The sequence below is a fragment of the Eptatretus burgeri genome, chromosome 5 (assembly GCF_056783735.1).
Source record: "Eptatretus burgeri isolate ZD-2024b chromosome 5, Ebu_testis_v1, whole genome shotgun sequence".
In the NCBI taxonomy this organism is placed as follows: domain Eukaryota; kingdom Metazoa; phylum Chordata; class Myxini; order Myxiniformes; family Myxinidae; genus Eptatretus; species Eptatretus burgeri.
This window is the reverse complement of record NC_140965.1, coordinates 100,614,886-100,631,297: the sequence shown is the minus strand read 5'-3', so window position 1 is coordinate 100,631,297 and position 16,412 is coordinate 100,614,886. Positions and strand designations below refer to the sequence as shown.

At 43.0% G+C, this 16,412-nt stretch overlaps 1 protein-coding gene across 6 annotated transcripts in view; it reads right to left on the bottom strand.

Moving 5' to 3' along the window:
* Nucleotides 1-15,828, bottom strand: part of LOC147027056 (ethanolamine-phosphate phospho-lyase-like) — a 46,587-nt gene extending 30,759 nt beyond the window's left edge. For 2 of the 6 annotated variants that reach the window (XM_085883189.1, XM_085883188.1), the window contains exons 1-6: nt 15,621-15,827; nt 8,131-8,249; nt 7,500-7,659; nt 2,898-2,972; nt 2,559-2,652; nt 193-309 (exon numbers count right to left, since the gene is read on the bottom strand). In XM_085883189.1, the coding sequence (XP_085739315.1) occupies nt 193-309; nt 2,559-2,652; nt 2,898-2,972; nt 7,500-7,659; nt 8,131-8,249; nt 15,621-15,682 (627 nt within the window). In that variant the 5' untranslated portion in view covers nt 15,683-15,827. Of the gene's footprint in view, nt 1-192; nt 310-2,558; nt 2,653-2,897; nt 2,973-7,499; nt 7,660-8,130; nt 8,250-11,539; nt 11,668-15,620 lie in introns of all 6 variants that reach the window. The other 4 variants (XM_085883187.1, XR_015058657.1, XM_085883186.1 and 1 more) reach the window with 4 other exon arrangements.
* Nucleotides 15,829-16,412: the final 584 nt, after the last annotated feature.

Sequence of the window (16,412 nt, the reverse complement as noted above, 5' to 3'; positions counted from 1 at the left end):
TGGCACACAAAACTATGCTTGCACAACATCAGAAATGGAGAAGGTTAATATTGCTATCAGTGGAAATTTGAACCCAAGATCGTCAATTCAGTTGCATTTACACTAATTACCTATCAGATAGTGAACTGATATTACATATTAGATCGCAACAGAATGATAAAATTAGAAATGTAGAACTCTAGGAATACATACCATTTTCCCTGATGCTTTTAAATTACCAAGTTGCTTTTTCACTTCATCTGCATAGGCCTTCCCAAGGTCTATGTTATCTTCCTCAAAGATTTTTCGGTATGTACATGGTGCTGGAACCTATGAAGATGGAAGACAGGAAGAGAGATGTGCTCATTAAATGGGAGATCAATTGTTTATTTCAGTTATATGGTAAGTAAAAGCAGGTGAAAACCAGAGTCAATCGAACACATTACCCGTGTTGGTTCGAGAAACAAACACATGGGCGGGGTCTACGAGAGGAAAATCTGATTGGTCGAGATGATGTAAAATGCCGTAATATTTTGTCTAAGTACTGCTAAACAGAAGGGTTTTGAAAGTGCCAAAAAGGCGATTTGTATTCGATAGTGTTCACGTATATAATTTAATATAAATAAATAAATATTTTAAAGGTTGTACATAAAAAATTCTGGAAGTTTACCACCGTTGATGCAGCATCTTTTACGCCACCTTATTTAACACATTAATTACATTAGTTATTTGTGCCTGTTGTTTGTGTCCTATGATATTCTTTAAAACAGTATATTTCTTGTTTGGAATGATTTTCAATTTGGTTTGATTGCCCGACAGGCAGACAGAGTAAAAATTGTCTTTCTCTTCTCTGCTCATGCGCGATCGAGACAAAATCAGAGCCAAAGTACTCGGCTCCATCGGTATCGATTTTTTTCGATCCCGATATACCGGTGGGGTCATTGATATATTCTCATACCGGTATATTCTGGTATATCAGTGATATTAAAAAATAATAATAATAATTAAAACATTTTTTACGCAGGTTCCAAAAATACGCAATGGTCCAACAGTTCAGAACGTATTCATATATGACATACACATTATTGACACATGGTAATTTTTCAAAGTATTCCCACATGGGGCTTCCCCCTCCCCCCCCCCCCCCATGATGAGAACGGTTATTTTACTTCTAACTTCAACTTGTCTCGAAAATGATCTGTTTTTTTTTAAAGCGTGATCAGTATTGGTAATCAGCACATGTCAGGATGCATCGCTATCACCGTACTGGTATGATTATACCCTTATCGCTTTCATGCTGGCATGACTATCGCGGATCACTGACTCAACACAGGATTTCTAAAGCACACCCGATTCATATAAAATTACCAATTGGCAAGTTAAATCCTCATGTACTTACTTCCTGGTATGTCTTGACGTCATACGTTTCACTGTTCCTGTTCCATGTTTAGCCGAAACTCTGAGTACATCAAAGCTTTTAAAACCATGTACAGTGTTTAAAGATTGTAAACACCTTTCTTCGATTTGTTGATGATAAACCGTTTTTTTTTTCATGTCGATTTTTTTTATTGTATACCAGTATATTCAGAATTCCAATACCGGTATATCAATATGGAAAATTATATCGATATAATCAATATATCAATATAATCGCCGGACCCTACAAAGTACCATTAACCTACAGATTCATTTTCTGATTCATGTTCCAATTAGTGTTCAAAATATAACATTGAATTTAAGTTAAGTAGTTTCTCGATCATAAACTGATATTTGTAGACAGAAAGACAGACAGACAAACAGAAACGAACCGATTGCTTAACCCCACTTTTTGCTTTGTGTGTTGCGGGATAAAAAATATATGTTTGTATGATAAGAAAATACATGGAGTTTAAAATAGACATGTCTGGAGACGGCGATGGTTCACGAGGGGACGCCACGGGAAAACTGGCGGGAATCGGGAAAAACGTAAATGATGAAAGTTGTAGTACTCGAAGAGCACTACTTGCATACCAACTATCATTCGAAACAGTTGAAAACCCAAATAACTCGATGCCCAATTTATTGATTTTTTTTGACATTTTCTAAGTTCGTGACCTTGTGACATTGACCTTGGGACGAAAATGAAAAATCGAGCCCCGTGGGGCTATGCAGGTGCCATTGGGCTAACCAAATACCGAAACCCTACCAGATTCGACAAACCCCCTTGGAGAAGATGTAACTTGAAACCGGCTACCCCCTAAAAACACATGTTTTTTGATGGGCGCAGCACACCCATTCTCCAGAAAACACAACTAGATCATGATACAAACCTCGCAGCCTAATTTTTATCAAGATCGGATCAAAACCCATGGAGCTATGCTCGGGACAGACAGACAGACAGACACACAACAATAACGAATATAGTGGTCACTTGCTCATGAACCAATAAAGTGATTTCAACGTGACCATCGGATTTGTATTTTAAACAAAGTCAAATCGGCAATCTCTTAGAGTGTAAAAACAGAAGTTAAAGAACTTCTCTTGGAGAAGTTAAAGTTGGGGAAGAAGAGTGTGACGATGACAGGAAGACGATGACATACCACGTGCACCCAGTCCTTCTTGCCACTGGAATCAGCCTGTTTGAACTTGTATGGACTGATGTCCATAAGCAACGCTGTGGTTCCATGATAGCCGCTGTCAGGGAAGTACACAAAGCTGCACCATCACCTCTATCGCTGGAAATCCATTGACATTTGTGACAGTAATTATGAGGACAATAAGTTTGAATACAATATGAGAAGTATTAAAAAATAATAAATTCATTGTCATCATTAATGATGAAGAGCTGAACAAATTGATTTTGATGTTAACAAATGTAACAATGTTGATGCAAATAATGATGGTATTGATTATTGAAACCAGAGAAAAATGTGACTCACTTATCCATTACCATCACATCGTAATTTCCGGTGTAACGCCTTGCCAACTGCACTGCCAGGTCATTGGCCTCTGACCTGTGGGGAATGGCAGGTGAAGAAAATTTCAAATAATTAATGATGCAACACAAACGAATGCCATCTTCAAACAAACACTGCAATTGAGTTTGTACAAAGCACATAGACTGTCAACGTCACTATAAATATGGACATCAGGTCACATTATAACAGCTGATTGCAAAAAATAGATGAAGATATCTTGATTACAATTATAAAATCCCAGAGCAAAACCAAAATGGAAGAGCAGTACAAATTACACAAACCTATAGCCTTAACCTTGCTCACCTTCCTTCTATTAATCTTAACACAGCAGAGTACCAAACTCTACAAGTCTAATGGCAGGTTTACAAATAATGACCAGGCACAAATGTCCTTCAAATTAGAACTGTGTTTAATGTACTGTCAAGCCTGGTGTTGGCTTAGTGGTTAAGGTGGCTGGCTTGGGACCTTAGAGTCCTGAGTCTCAAGCCCCTGTTTACTGTTGAATTAACACCAGGTGAGGTTGATTCAGTCTGCCATCTTTCTGGGGTAGGCAAGATGAGTACCGGTGTACTGGGGTAACAACCAGTTGGGATAACTTGTGGTGGCCTGTCCATGACTATATCCTTTGCCAATGAACCTGCCTTGGTAGCCTGATGCACCTTTGTGGTGTGAAAGAAATGATATTATTATTATTATTATTATTATTAATGTACTGTATGATTAGAGTTCTAGCCAGTGGGAGTGTGATGATGGAAAAAGTATCAAGCTGGAGTTGGCAGTCATGGTGATATACGAAGCTGATGTAATGCTTGACTTATTCAATTGAAGAGCAAAACCAACACGGATGATAAAAGATGTGATGCAGTGGCTGTTCCTTTGCAGACTTTCATGCCACAGGAGCATCATGACACAGTGGTAGTGTTTTCACAACCACTCTTACCAAAATGTTGGCCACGTGTCAAATGGAAGTGTTCAACAAAATTGTGTCATCCTTACCAAACCCAAACCAAGCAACTAAGGATCTTTTGGATCTCGAAATGAGACGTACTCAATCGAGTGATGGCTCATTCTACTGTATCTGACTTATGGCAGCTAGATCATTGCATATCCCAAAATGATGTTCACAGAAACAAAATATTTGGTTGTTCTCATACAACACTTTATCTGGTCATCATTCATATCGAGAAATATCATTCAAAAAATAAATGTAATAGCTCAGATTGAGAATATGGTGCAATGACAACAATTTGTTGTTGTACAACAGATATTTAAAGTACAGAAACACATGGATTTTACTTTTTACCTGCGTCTTGTCACATGTCTACAAGAGTTTCACATGGTTGTTGTTGTTGCTGTTGTTGTTGTGGTGGTGGTTCTTGTTGGGGGTCGATTTTTGAAATGTGCACCCACTGGTTGGACAGCTGCTGGAACCCACCCATATTTGTCACTTGACTCCACCCACCCACCATGGCACTCAGCCAAAACAATATGGCTGCCATCTTTATTTTCTGTGGGCCGAAGATATCAGGCCTCTGCGGATTATATACTGGAATTGCCCGGATTTGTTGCATCAGATTTCAATTGGCTTTGTTTGGGTCGAGTGTTACTTAGGATGCAAGATCCCAAAAAATCTAATTATATGTCGAATACAAATTATTAGTAAGGTTTAATCAAGCCCGTCAGCATGCACGGGACGCACCTCTCGAAAGCCGTTCCTGTGGTTATTTTGCTCAACATCATCCGATTCCCATCAGCTTTGTTCCTCACGATGAGGTCCACATGCATCTTTTGTTACCGCTTCCACAACTGATTAAAAAATGTGCTTCAATTATGATTAAAAACTGCACCACCACTTGGCAAAAGTTATCTACTCAATTTTCGTGTTTTTCTGAAAGTTTTCCCCATCGACTTTTTGGACAAATTATTTGTTTTATGCAAAGTAAATGTGCAGTAATGTAAAAGCGTGAACTGGAGGTCACCACATCTGCCCATAATTTGCATACACATGGGGCCATTCAAAAATTACGCAACGCTCGGGGGGGGGGCGGGGGGCGTGGGATTGTATGTCCAAACGTTACAGAGCATTGCTGGTGGGTTGGGGTCAGGGTGCTTCCAGTGGTGTTTTGTAGCACTATTAATCAATGACTATTTTGTTTACAATTCACAAGAGTCACAGTTTTTGCATTCACATCTTATATCATAAAAATGACATAAAATTAATTGGGGGAAATTGTAGCACGTGGTACTGTATTGCATTTATTGTGCAGGTTGTGACCATAGTGTGGTGATTCTTGTTAAGAAATATCAAAGGAGTTGTTTACAAAAGGCATCGATTAAAATACAATTATGGATAGAAGTCGACTATACTCTCTGCGAGGCCAACAGGATGGCCTAGAGGTATGCATACTCACCTTTATGATATCTCGCCTGGGTTTGAATCCCGACTGAGCTATAAACTGTCATCCCGGTTGTTTCACAGTCAAGGTGATTCATTCATGTATGTGTGAACTGTCCCTCAGATGAACGTTAAACTGGACGGCCTGTCTGCCATCATTGGTGGACATGATAAAGAACCCACAGTGTCCTTCGTGAAGAGTAGGCGAGAACGGCACCATGAACAAATTACAAATCCCTGCCATAACTAGTTCTGGGAAGGAAATAGCAAACCACCCAGTATTAGCATTACTCAGGAAGCTGCTTTGGAAGCTCCAATACTCTATGAAGTATATGGTACATGAGAGACAGAGAGACAGAGAGATACTCTCTGCCAAAAAACCCCTGAATTCGTGATTGTTGTTAAAGTGATATTGCTTGTATTTAATTATGGGACACAGATGAGGTGCAAGCCCCTGACAGAGATAAATGCTGAATAATTACACGTCCATTTTATTGCGACCTAATCACGTAATGCTGCATTGTGACTAATGTTTTCACATAGAGATCCAATATGGAAGTAACAATTTCAATACCGGGTAAGTCCACCTCTGGCATCAATCATTGCATGAGGTACAGGGAATGTGTTTGCAGTACTCTGAGCAGTTTGAATCTGATTACGTAGATGGGTCATGAGGATGTATCAGTCTTGAGAGAGAGAGAGAGAGAGAGAGAGAGAGAGAGAGAGAGAGAGAGAGAGAGAGAGAGAGAGAGAGAGAGAGAGAGAGAGAGAGAGAGAGAGAGAGAGAGAGAGAGAGAGAGAGAGAGTCGTTATCCTGCAATGTCCACTTCTTGGCATATCTCTAGTACTGAAGCATATCTCCAATCCAATAGCTTGATAACATCTTCTGGGGTTATAAAAAGTTCCTCACCTAATGTTAAGGTCTTTCAACTTGGCTAATGGAAGATTATGCCTGAAGGCATCTAATTATTTGATTCCTCTCATTTTCTTACAGATGTGTCATTGTAATGGATTGTTAAAGAATGTAAAGCAGTGCTTTGTGGATGATTCACACATTTGGTATCTCAGAAAGACTGCTTCGAATTTGCTCAGAATGTCTTCTTTCACCTCTAGAAATCTAACGATGCATGAGTTGTATGTACGTGTTGAATGATTACTTCATGAGGCAATTATGTTACGTAGAAATGTGCAAGGTAGAATCAAGTGTTCTACTCATCCCTTGTGCCAAGAAGGCCCTTGAAATGAACGTCAGAATAGTCAATCAACAATGACATCATCAATTCTACATTCAGGTATTGTTTTTTTTTTTTTTACAGCATAGAGTATACTACTGGCCCCAATTATTTCAACCTTGTTTACTACTATAGTACTTTAACGACCTCCATGATTCCCAACCTATTGTCGTCTACAATGAGTACTACAACTATTTCTACATTTACTACTACTACTACTACTACTACTACTACTACTATGACTATTTTAATGCTCCCATTAATCCACATTATTGTGGGGGTGGTAGGGGAAAGGTATTGGCCCAAGTCAATCATGAACTGGCTGGCCACGACACTCATTTCAGCAGGACACTCATTCAAACGACACTCAATTGAGCAGGAAATTGGGATTTGGCCTGAGGAGGAGGAGATTGAGACCATACTCTGTGCAGAGCATTGGTGCTGCCTAAGCAGTCTCCTTGGCTATTGGGCACAATCCTGGATGAGTCGCCAACCTCGGAAGGATGACAGGCCGAGTTAACCCCACCTGATATTAATTCAACAGCTGAGCGGGATTTGAATTCAGGACCCTAGGATCCAAAGCCCACCACCCTAACCATTTGGCCAACACCAGGCATATTTGGCCTGAGTTCCAGCAATAACTCGCTTACTCTTTTACGAATGACATTGTGGGGTATTTGACGTCCACCAACTATTGCTAGCAGACAGAACAACCAGTTTCATGTCCATCTGAGAAACAGCACACTTTGTGATGCAACTCCTTGCCTGTGAAGCACTAACCTGACACTTTATAGTCGGTTCGAAAATCAAAGCAAGAAGAGACAGCTCAGAGGTAAATGTGCTACATCTGCAAGATTCCTGTCCCACTAATTATAGATAGCAGTCTTATATCGTAATTTAGAGTTACAGAAGACACCTAAATATGAGTGCTTTTACCCAGAGTTAACGAAGTAAAACACAGAAAGACTTGGAGGAAGTGTTGCTGCCAGGCGCTGTGCATAAGCCACGAGGTTGTCATGCAGGAAGCGAGAGTTTGTGTTGATGGTTTCCATTTGCTTGGAGGCAGCCGCAACCACATCAGGGTGACAATGGCCGACTAGATGGAGAAGAGACATTTTGTAAACTCTTCTATAGCAACAGAGGAGTTTGTTGACTTCAATTTAAATCCCCAAACAAGCCACAAAACAATAAACCATATTTGAGTTCATCACTACCAATAAGGGAAACTCGGTGCTTTGGGACACCTCCTCTTACATCCTCTTCTTGCCCAATGAGACATGAAGTATCAATGCGTTGTTATACATATCAAGTTTCAATACATGCACACTTCAAACAAGATGATGCAAGTGCCAAATAGTTGGTCATATTATTGGCCAAAAATATATGCTGGAGGGGATGTCCCAATGTGCCCGGTGTGCTAATTAAATCTGAAAACCTTAAAAAAAAAAAAATCAAAATTGTGGAAAGGTAGAGGTGAGAAATGGAAACAGAAAAGATGAAAAAAAGAAAATAAAGAAAGGAATATACAAAGCATTCACAAATACCGCAATTAGACAATCGACCATACCATGTGCCACATTATTAATGCAATCCAAGTACTTCTCTCCTGCTTCATTGTACATGTATTGTCCATGTGCTCGAACCATCTTGATGGGATCATTCGGAAAGAAGAGACGACATGTTGGACTGAGGGTGTAAAAAAAAATGAAATGGAAAGAAAAAAAAACGACGATAAGGATGAGCATTGGTAAAACATGGGACAGAGCATTTCATTCACATATGTATGCACAGGTGCTTTGAGGCAAGCCGAGAAAACTCACTATAATTCATGGACTTGACCGGTGTTTGTGTTTGTTGCACTTCTCCTCCTACCTCCAACAGTTCTGGGCTGATTACATCAAGACTTGCTACATAGGATCAGCATAACCTCAATTAATGTATAGGGGTGCTTCATCTTTGCTGGTGGTCTTGGGAGAGGAGGGTCAGGTCAAGTATGGGAGCATGCGATGGAGAAACATGTCGCTGTGTCCACTTTCCGCCGGTACTCCAGGGGCCTCCATCTAGCCAACCCCCAGACAGATGCCTGGCCCATCCCCATCTTGTTGAGATGCTGATCAACATGCTGCAACCACGAGGCTCGTAGTTGGCATATTGGCCTCCTCCACTCATGAAGCTCCCTCGTTGAGAGAATCTGGTGAGCAGGATCAGCATCAGGAAAACGAGCCACATGTCCATACAGCCACAGCTGACACTCACGGAATACGCAGGTAATAATTCTCATTTCAGTGTCAGCAACCGCTCGTTGGACACAAAGTCCGACTGAAGGATTCGCCGAAGAAACATGGTTCCAAAGGAATTGCACTGCCATCTCAGATCCAGGGTCAGAGTCCAAGTCTCATATCTGTAGAGCAAGACTGGAAGCACCAAGGACCTGAAGACTCGGACTTCCATCCTCCTGCACAGGTACCGAGAGCACCACACCTCTATGATCCAGTGAATCTATGACTCCCCAGGCACGACCCAGACGTCTGTTGATCTCTGGCTCATGGCCAGCAGAGACAGGAATAAAACTGCCAGGGTAAGTGAATCTCTCTGTGACCTCAACATCCTCACCACAAACAGGTACAGCCAAGGTAGCGGCATCCAAGATGTCATGGAAAGCCTGGATCTTAGTTTTGACCCAGAAAACCCATAATCCCAATGGCTGCGATTCCTCATTCAGCACCTCGAGAGCCCACAAAAGGATTTCTCAGGTCTCCGCGAAGATGACTGCATCATCTGTGAAATCAAGGTCAGAGATCTCGACATCCCCAAACCATGAACCCCAGCTTGATCTCTCCGACATCCTCCCCAGAATCCAGTTCCTACAAGTGATTAAAAGTATGGGGTCCATTACGCACCCCTGATGAACTCCAGTAACAACAGGAAATAAGTCAGAGATGATACTACCACATCTCACAGCACTCTCAGTACTCGAGTGTAGTTCAGACATCACATTGATCAGTTTTGGTGGCACCCCACGAAGACCGAGAATCTTCCACAGGGCATCCTGATTCACTGAATCGAATGCTTTACAGAGATCAACATAAGCTGCAAGCAGCCCCTGCCGAAACTCTCATCTGCATTCGGTGAAGACCCGAAGAGCAAGGATAAGGTCAATCGTTAACCTCTTTGGTGTAAAGCCTGACTGCTCTGGAGGCTGGTGCTCAAGCAGATGATGGCGAACCCTATCAATAATTATCTGAGCAAAGACCTTGCCTGGCACTGAGAGCAGCGTCACCCCTCGGTAGTTGTTGCAGTCCTGGTGATCACCCTTCCATTTCCAGAGAGGGACAACAAGGCTCCTCTTCCAGTCAGTTGGGATGATGCCTGTGTTCCAGGCAGAGCACAGAACTGCATGCAACGACACGAGTGCAACATTTCCACCAGCCTTGAGAAGTTCGGCATGGATGCCACAGATCCCTGGAGCTTCACCCTATTTAACTGGTTCACTGCAGCCTGCATTTCCACAAACGAAGGTGGATCACAGTTGATTGGAGGTTCAGCAATAGGGATAGGAGCACTCCTGACATCCAACTCGACAACTGGTGGATCAGCCTGCTATAGCCATTCGAAGTAACTGGCCTAGCAGGCCTTCACTTCGGATTCCTCTGTCAAGAGCCCACCACCCTCTGATCTAACTCCAGCAAACCGAGGGACGGGCTTTGAGGAACACAATGCGTGAATTCCCCTGTAAGCGGACGAGAATCACTTGACCACAGGTGATGCTCTACCCCCTCGCAGATTCCTCGCACATAGGCCTCCTTCTCTACCATTAGTGCACGTACAGTTTTATGTCTCAACTCCGTGAACAGCTCGGCTTTGCCATTCAGCCTGGCCCTGTGACTCTGGCCAATGGTATCCAGTGTCTCTTGAGAGACAATATTCTTCTTTACCCTGCGGTGAGTTCCAAAATATCCACCGGCAACATCAAAGACGGTGGTCTTGACGGCACTCCACAACTCTTCAGGACCCCCCAAAGCACCTAGACCCCCAAAATCTCCACTCACTCTGTTCGCAATCTCCTCAGCTACCCTCTCATCCTTGAGCTTGCCAACATCCAGCCTTGGCTGGGATGGTCCCATTCTCCTGGATTTAAGCTGCAATTTCAGAGTTTCTATTACAAGCCTGTTGTTATTGAGGAATTGAGCACTATGGTAAACCCTGCAGTTCTGAAATATCCTCCAGCGACCATCAACGAGCACATGGTCAATCTCCTATGCCACACTGCCAGCGTTGGAATACCAAATCCAGCGATGAGCTTGTCGGCACTGAAAGCATTACCCAGCCACCCTAAGTCCATGACTTCTTGCAAAGTCAAGGAAATGAGTGCTATTCTGGTTCACAGTTCCAGACCCATGGGGGCCAACACATGACTCATCATCATACCGGTCATTTCCAGTCGATGCATTGAAATCATCCAAGACGAGAAGAGTATTTCGCCTGGGGCACTGATCAACCACAGACTCCATCGTGGCATAGAATCCCCTTCACGGTGACATCACTCACCTCAGTCAGAGCATATACAGAGACCAGGGAAACGACACCCAAGGATTGATGAATCCTTAGTCTCGTAATACGCTCGTTGACCGGTGTTACCTCAATTATCATTGGAGTCAGCTTATTGGGCACAGCTACAGCAACTCCTTGGGCATGGTAACCATCAGAACGACCAGACCAATCGTAGTTTTAACCACCTGCTATGATCTCGCTGTAATCCGGTCTCTGAACCTCAAAGAATAGTGCAATACCAATGTTCAAACGCATGAGCTCAGATGAGAACACAGACAGATTATCATCCTCTCTTAGGAATAGGACGTTCCAGGCACCCACCCAAAGGGACCACCTCAGATTAACCCAAGGAGACCGCCGTCTGGTGGATGACACCTCAGCACCACTCCGACACACACAACCACAATCCAACCCGGAAAGGTTACCCGTATTTTTCCTCCTGTCGTCAAAGAATAGGGATCCCAAAGGCTTTATCCCAATCCTGTCATCTGGTGAGCTGCGCTGCGCAGGGCAGCTCCACAGGAGGTAATCCATGGAGTGGGTTTTCAGTTTTCTTTGGAGGAGGTGGGGACACAAATTCTCGATGTAAATGTGTATCATGTAATGCAGCCCCAGGTGAAGGAGAGTTCTACAAGTCCCCACATTGTCCAGTGCAGTGAGATGTTTTGAATTACAAGCAGTCAGTATGTTTTTGCTTCATGCATGTTATCCCGGTTATGTTGTGTTTTTTTGCAAAAACAGAGCTGTCAGTTGCTTTCACACCTCACAAATAAAGGTCTGCGTCAGAAGAAGGTGCTGTCTGCTTGGACCAAGATCGTCTGAAGTGTGGGTACTCTGCTTCTCCTTGGGAATTGACTGAATGGAATGGGTTCTTCGGTATTTGAATAGCAAAATGAATTATCTAAAACTTGTCGTTGTCAGATTTTTCATTTTTGTCCCAAGGTCAAGGTCACAACGTCACAACGTCAAGGTCACAAGGTCAAAAACTTAGAAAATTTCGAATTTTGACATAAAAATCATACGACCGCCCAAACTTTGAGAGCGAGGATGACAATAATATTTTTATGCATAATCTTGAGGTCATTCCCCACCTAAAGTCTTGAAATAATTTTGCTCTACCTCGAACACCTTGCCCGTGGCGCCCCCTTCAAGTTTGTTTTTACGCTGATTTCATCAAAGTATGGATAATCCGAGGAGTGTGAAATGCCATATAGCCTATATGACGTTATATTGTTCCTAGAATGTTCCAGAGGAAGTTTTGCACCAAAGGTCATCATCCTTGACCTTTGACCTTTAAAGGCCACAAAGGTGAAATTTTCAAAGTTGTGGGAATCAAACTGGGTTTTCGACCTTCTTCGACGAACTAACTCCAATAAGCTATAGCACGTATCGTGTTTCCTTATTTTAATGTCCACAACATTGTGTTGTGACCTTTAAGGTTATGCAAATGTAAAATTTTGAAAGTTGTTGAACGAAACCGGGTTTTCGACATTTTGCAGCGAACAACCTGTCACTCATACCACAACATCATGTTGATCATTTCTATAACTTGGTCAAACATTATCACATTGTCTCATCCTTGACTTCTGAAACAATCTACATCATCAAATACCGCTCGTAAACCATTGTCGTCTTCAGACTTGTCATTATTATCATATATATTTGGACATAAAGATCACAGAATCGTGATGTCCCTAACACGACACACATTATGTGCACACGTCTGAGTTCTCTTGTATCTACGTTTGGTCCACATCATAGTTGAATGCGACTAAAAGTGTTCACCTTCGGGATTCTTTAAACAGAGCTTTCACTTAAGGGCTTCTAAAAACGTTCACTTTAACAGAGCAGCACAAAGTACACAGACATCAGGGGTAACGCTGAATAAGCTTATTGAGCAATCTGTTCGCCCTTTGAACTCATGAAACCCTTTGGGCCAGAGTTGTCAGGCTGATAGGATGGCCTAGAACCATTCACACTTGCCTCTGAGCTATCTCGCTGAGGTTCGAATCTCGGCGCAGCTCCAAGCTGTCGTCCTGGTGTCTTGCAGGCAGGGTGTGGTATCAAAGTGTCAGCCATCCCTCCGATTGATGTTAAACTGCACATTCCATCTGCCAGCATTAGTTGATGGATGTTAAAGATTCCATACCCATGAGACCAGGGACATATCTCGTGACTTTGATACAGTCTAGCATCCGGCCTTACTCTCCAAACTCTCTGCCTATGGCATCCTAGGCCAACTCCACACATGGTTTCCTCATCACTTGTAGCCAATGTGTAGCACTCGACGGAATCTTTTCAGCTCCTCTCCCTGTCAAGGCTGGAGTGCCCCAAGGCAGTGTTTTGGGCCCATTCCTATTCCTGATCGTCATAAATGATCTCTCTGACTCTCTGGAAAATCCTCTTTATCTATTTCCTCATGACTTCACCCTCTGCCATGACGTCCCTCATCCTTCAGATAGGCAGGCTGCAGCCTCTCCCCTCTCATAAGACCCTGACAAAAATCACAAACTGGTCAAACACCTGGAACATGTCTTTCAATCCTGACAAATCTCACACTCTCACTATCTCTCTTCGAAAGGATAGTCTGGCAAACCCTCCAATCCACTTTCTCAACAATCCTCTTGAAGAAGTTCAGTCATTCAAACTCCTGGGTCTCACTATCAGCCATGATCTTTCTTGGGCAAATCACATTTCATTGTTGGCCTCCAAAGCCAGTCTCCGACTGGGCATCCTCAATCATACAAAGTCCTTCCTTGGCACACCTGAACTCCTGTCCACCTACAAGGCTATCATATGCAGCTTGATGGAGTACTGCTCTCTCCTGTGGGCTGGCTCCCCTTCCTCACATCTTTCTCAGCTTGACACTGTGGAAACTAAGGCCTTCAAGATTATTGGAATAAACTTCCACATCCTCTTCAATCCCATTCTTCCCTCCAGTTCTTCAAGACAACTGTTCACCAGCATCTCAGATCGTTGCCAATCCAAAGCAATTATATTTTCTACCCTCGTTAACCCCACCCAAATCCCTCCTCCTTACAATTATCCAGTTTTCCCTCCTTGGAGTTTCCTTCTCCATGTATGCATGGATTGTGTCCTGTTTTTGTTTGTTATGTCCTGATTCATTCAGTGTACTAGCTCTTCCATGAATTTTGACTATGGATGAAAAAAATAGAAAGAAAGAAAGAAAAAAAAAAGACAAATTGGATACAAGTGGTTAGCACCCACAACAAGACCATACCATGCACCTTGTGACTACACTCGGTCACTATTAGAGATCAGGCGTATGGCACCGAATTAGCATGGCACATCTACTGGCTTGGTTGTCCCACTCGACATGATATTGTGGTGGATAGACAAGTGATCCGGCCCATGACGACCAAATCAGTCAGCCACATCACAATGACACGGTTCGCCGGGATTCATACCAGGCAACTGGGACAGCCCGGATGGCTGTAACAATATCATGACGGTGCATTTCTGCAGCATAATCAGTAATGTGCACCGGCATTGGCTAGTGGATGTTAAAGATCCATCAGTGTCTTTCACAATGAGTCGGAGAGTTATCACTGGCACACTGGACAAATTACAAATTCCTGTCGCTCAGAAGGTAAAAGCAAACCACCCAGGTTAATGCTTGTCTTTGGGCAACTTTGGCAGCACTGAACATGTCTTGGCGAGGATAGAAGGACAGATGGAGATAGAGATGGAGATGGAGATGGAGATGGAGACAGAGATCCATAACTGTCAAGGCCACATTCACACCTGCCTGCAAAGCATCTTTGACCTCTCACTGTAATGTTTCCTTAACTTTCATCTCCACCATGTGTCTTGTCTAATGTTTCTGTTCAGATTTGTACCTGAGGGTATAGGGATGAACTGAATGTCCCATATCCATATGTATTACCAGCATTGCTGCCTCCACATCCATTGTGATTCTGATGTGCCATACTCTATTAGAGAGCGTCGGTGCTACCAAAGCAGTTTGTCAGCGAGGGTTATACTGGCTGGTTTACCATTGCCTTCCCAGCAATAGTTATGGCAGGAATTTGTAATTTGGCTAAGGTGCCAGTGATAACTCGAATACTCTTCGCAAAGGACACACGAGGATCTTTATGCCCACCAACGAGCGCCGACAGATGGAACACCAAGTTTATCATCCATCTGAAGGATGGCACACACATTGATGAATCACTGTCCATTCAATTGGTCCCAAGTCCTTGGGACCCTAAGGTCCCAAGTCAGCCACCCTAACCACTAAGCCAACACCAGGCCGAACAGTAAGACAGATCAGAAGTATAAAGATCATGGGTCAGGATGAGTTTGACACCCCACGCGAGACGGCTCAGAAGTGAGTGTGCCAACCTCCATCCTATCCTACCAGCCCCCAATATAACATAGGAAATGTCAACACAATCAGTCATACACAGGAGGAAACTCCTGGCAAAATTGGTTACATAAACAGAGTAATGATCCATGGATAACACAACAAGTGATTTTCCTCACCCAATGAGCTTCCCACGCAGTGCCAGCGTTTCAGCTTTATCAAACATTTCTCCAGAAGCCATACTGGGAGCGATACTTTGGAGAAGGTTGTCAAAGTACACCTGGAGCAGGAAGGCTAGGGAGAAAGTGCAAAGGAAATCCGAATGAAGTTCCACGCCGGCTTTTCCTTCTCACCTTGGGAAGCTGTCGAGATAGTTCGTTATGCTCTTGGATAGTTATATATATACCAGTACATACAAGTAAGCAGTAAACAGAGGGGAGGGACAGGCACAGGTGCCCCGTGGGTGGTTGATCAACTGCTTCGTGGTTGGGGAGGGAGCAGAGAGGAGGAGATAAAAGGATACAAAGTTTCTGCATGTCAAGCAAACCCGATAAAAACAAACAAACTTTTTGTCTAACGAAGCAACATTTGAAATACCGTCAAGGTAATGAAATGAGATTTGAGGATTTTTTTTTTTAATGAGTAACCCCTGATCCATGCGCCAAAAATACAGTGAAAGCAAAGCTGTAGTTTGGAGAGAAGGCCACCGAATACATTCAAACAGACAGTGTAGTCTGTGATGGCGTGTTTGTTTGTCTTACGTACCTCCATCCAGAATCATAACCTCCATACCTGCAATGTCCATGAATTCGATCACCTCCACAACCCCAACCCTCATTTATCTTTCCTAGTCCTCCGCCGGAAGGCAGATTCTGTATCTGATGAAGCAAATACCAGAGGTTACGTACTTTATGATCACTCCTTCGTGACCTATAACACATCACTTTGAAGCCTGTAACAAATGATTGATG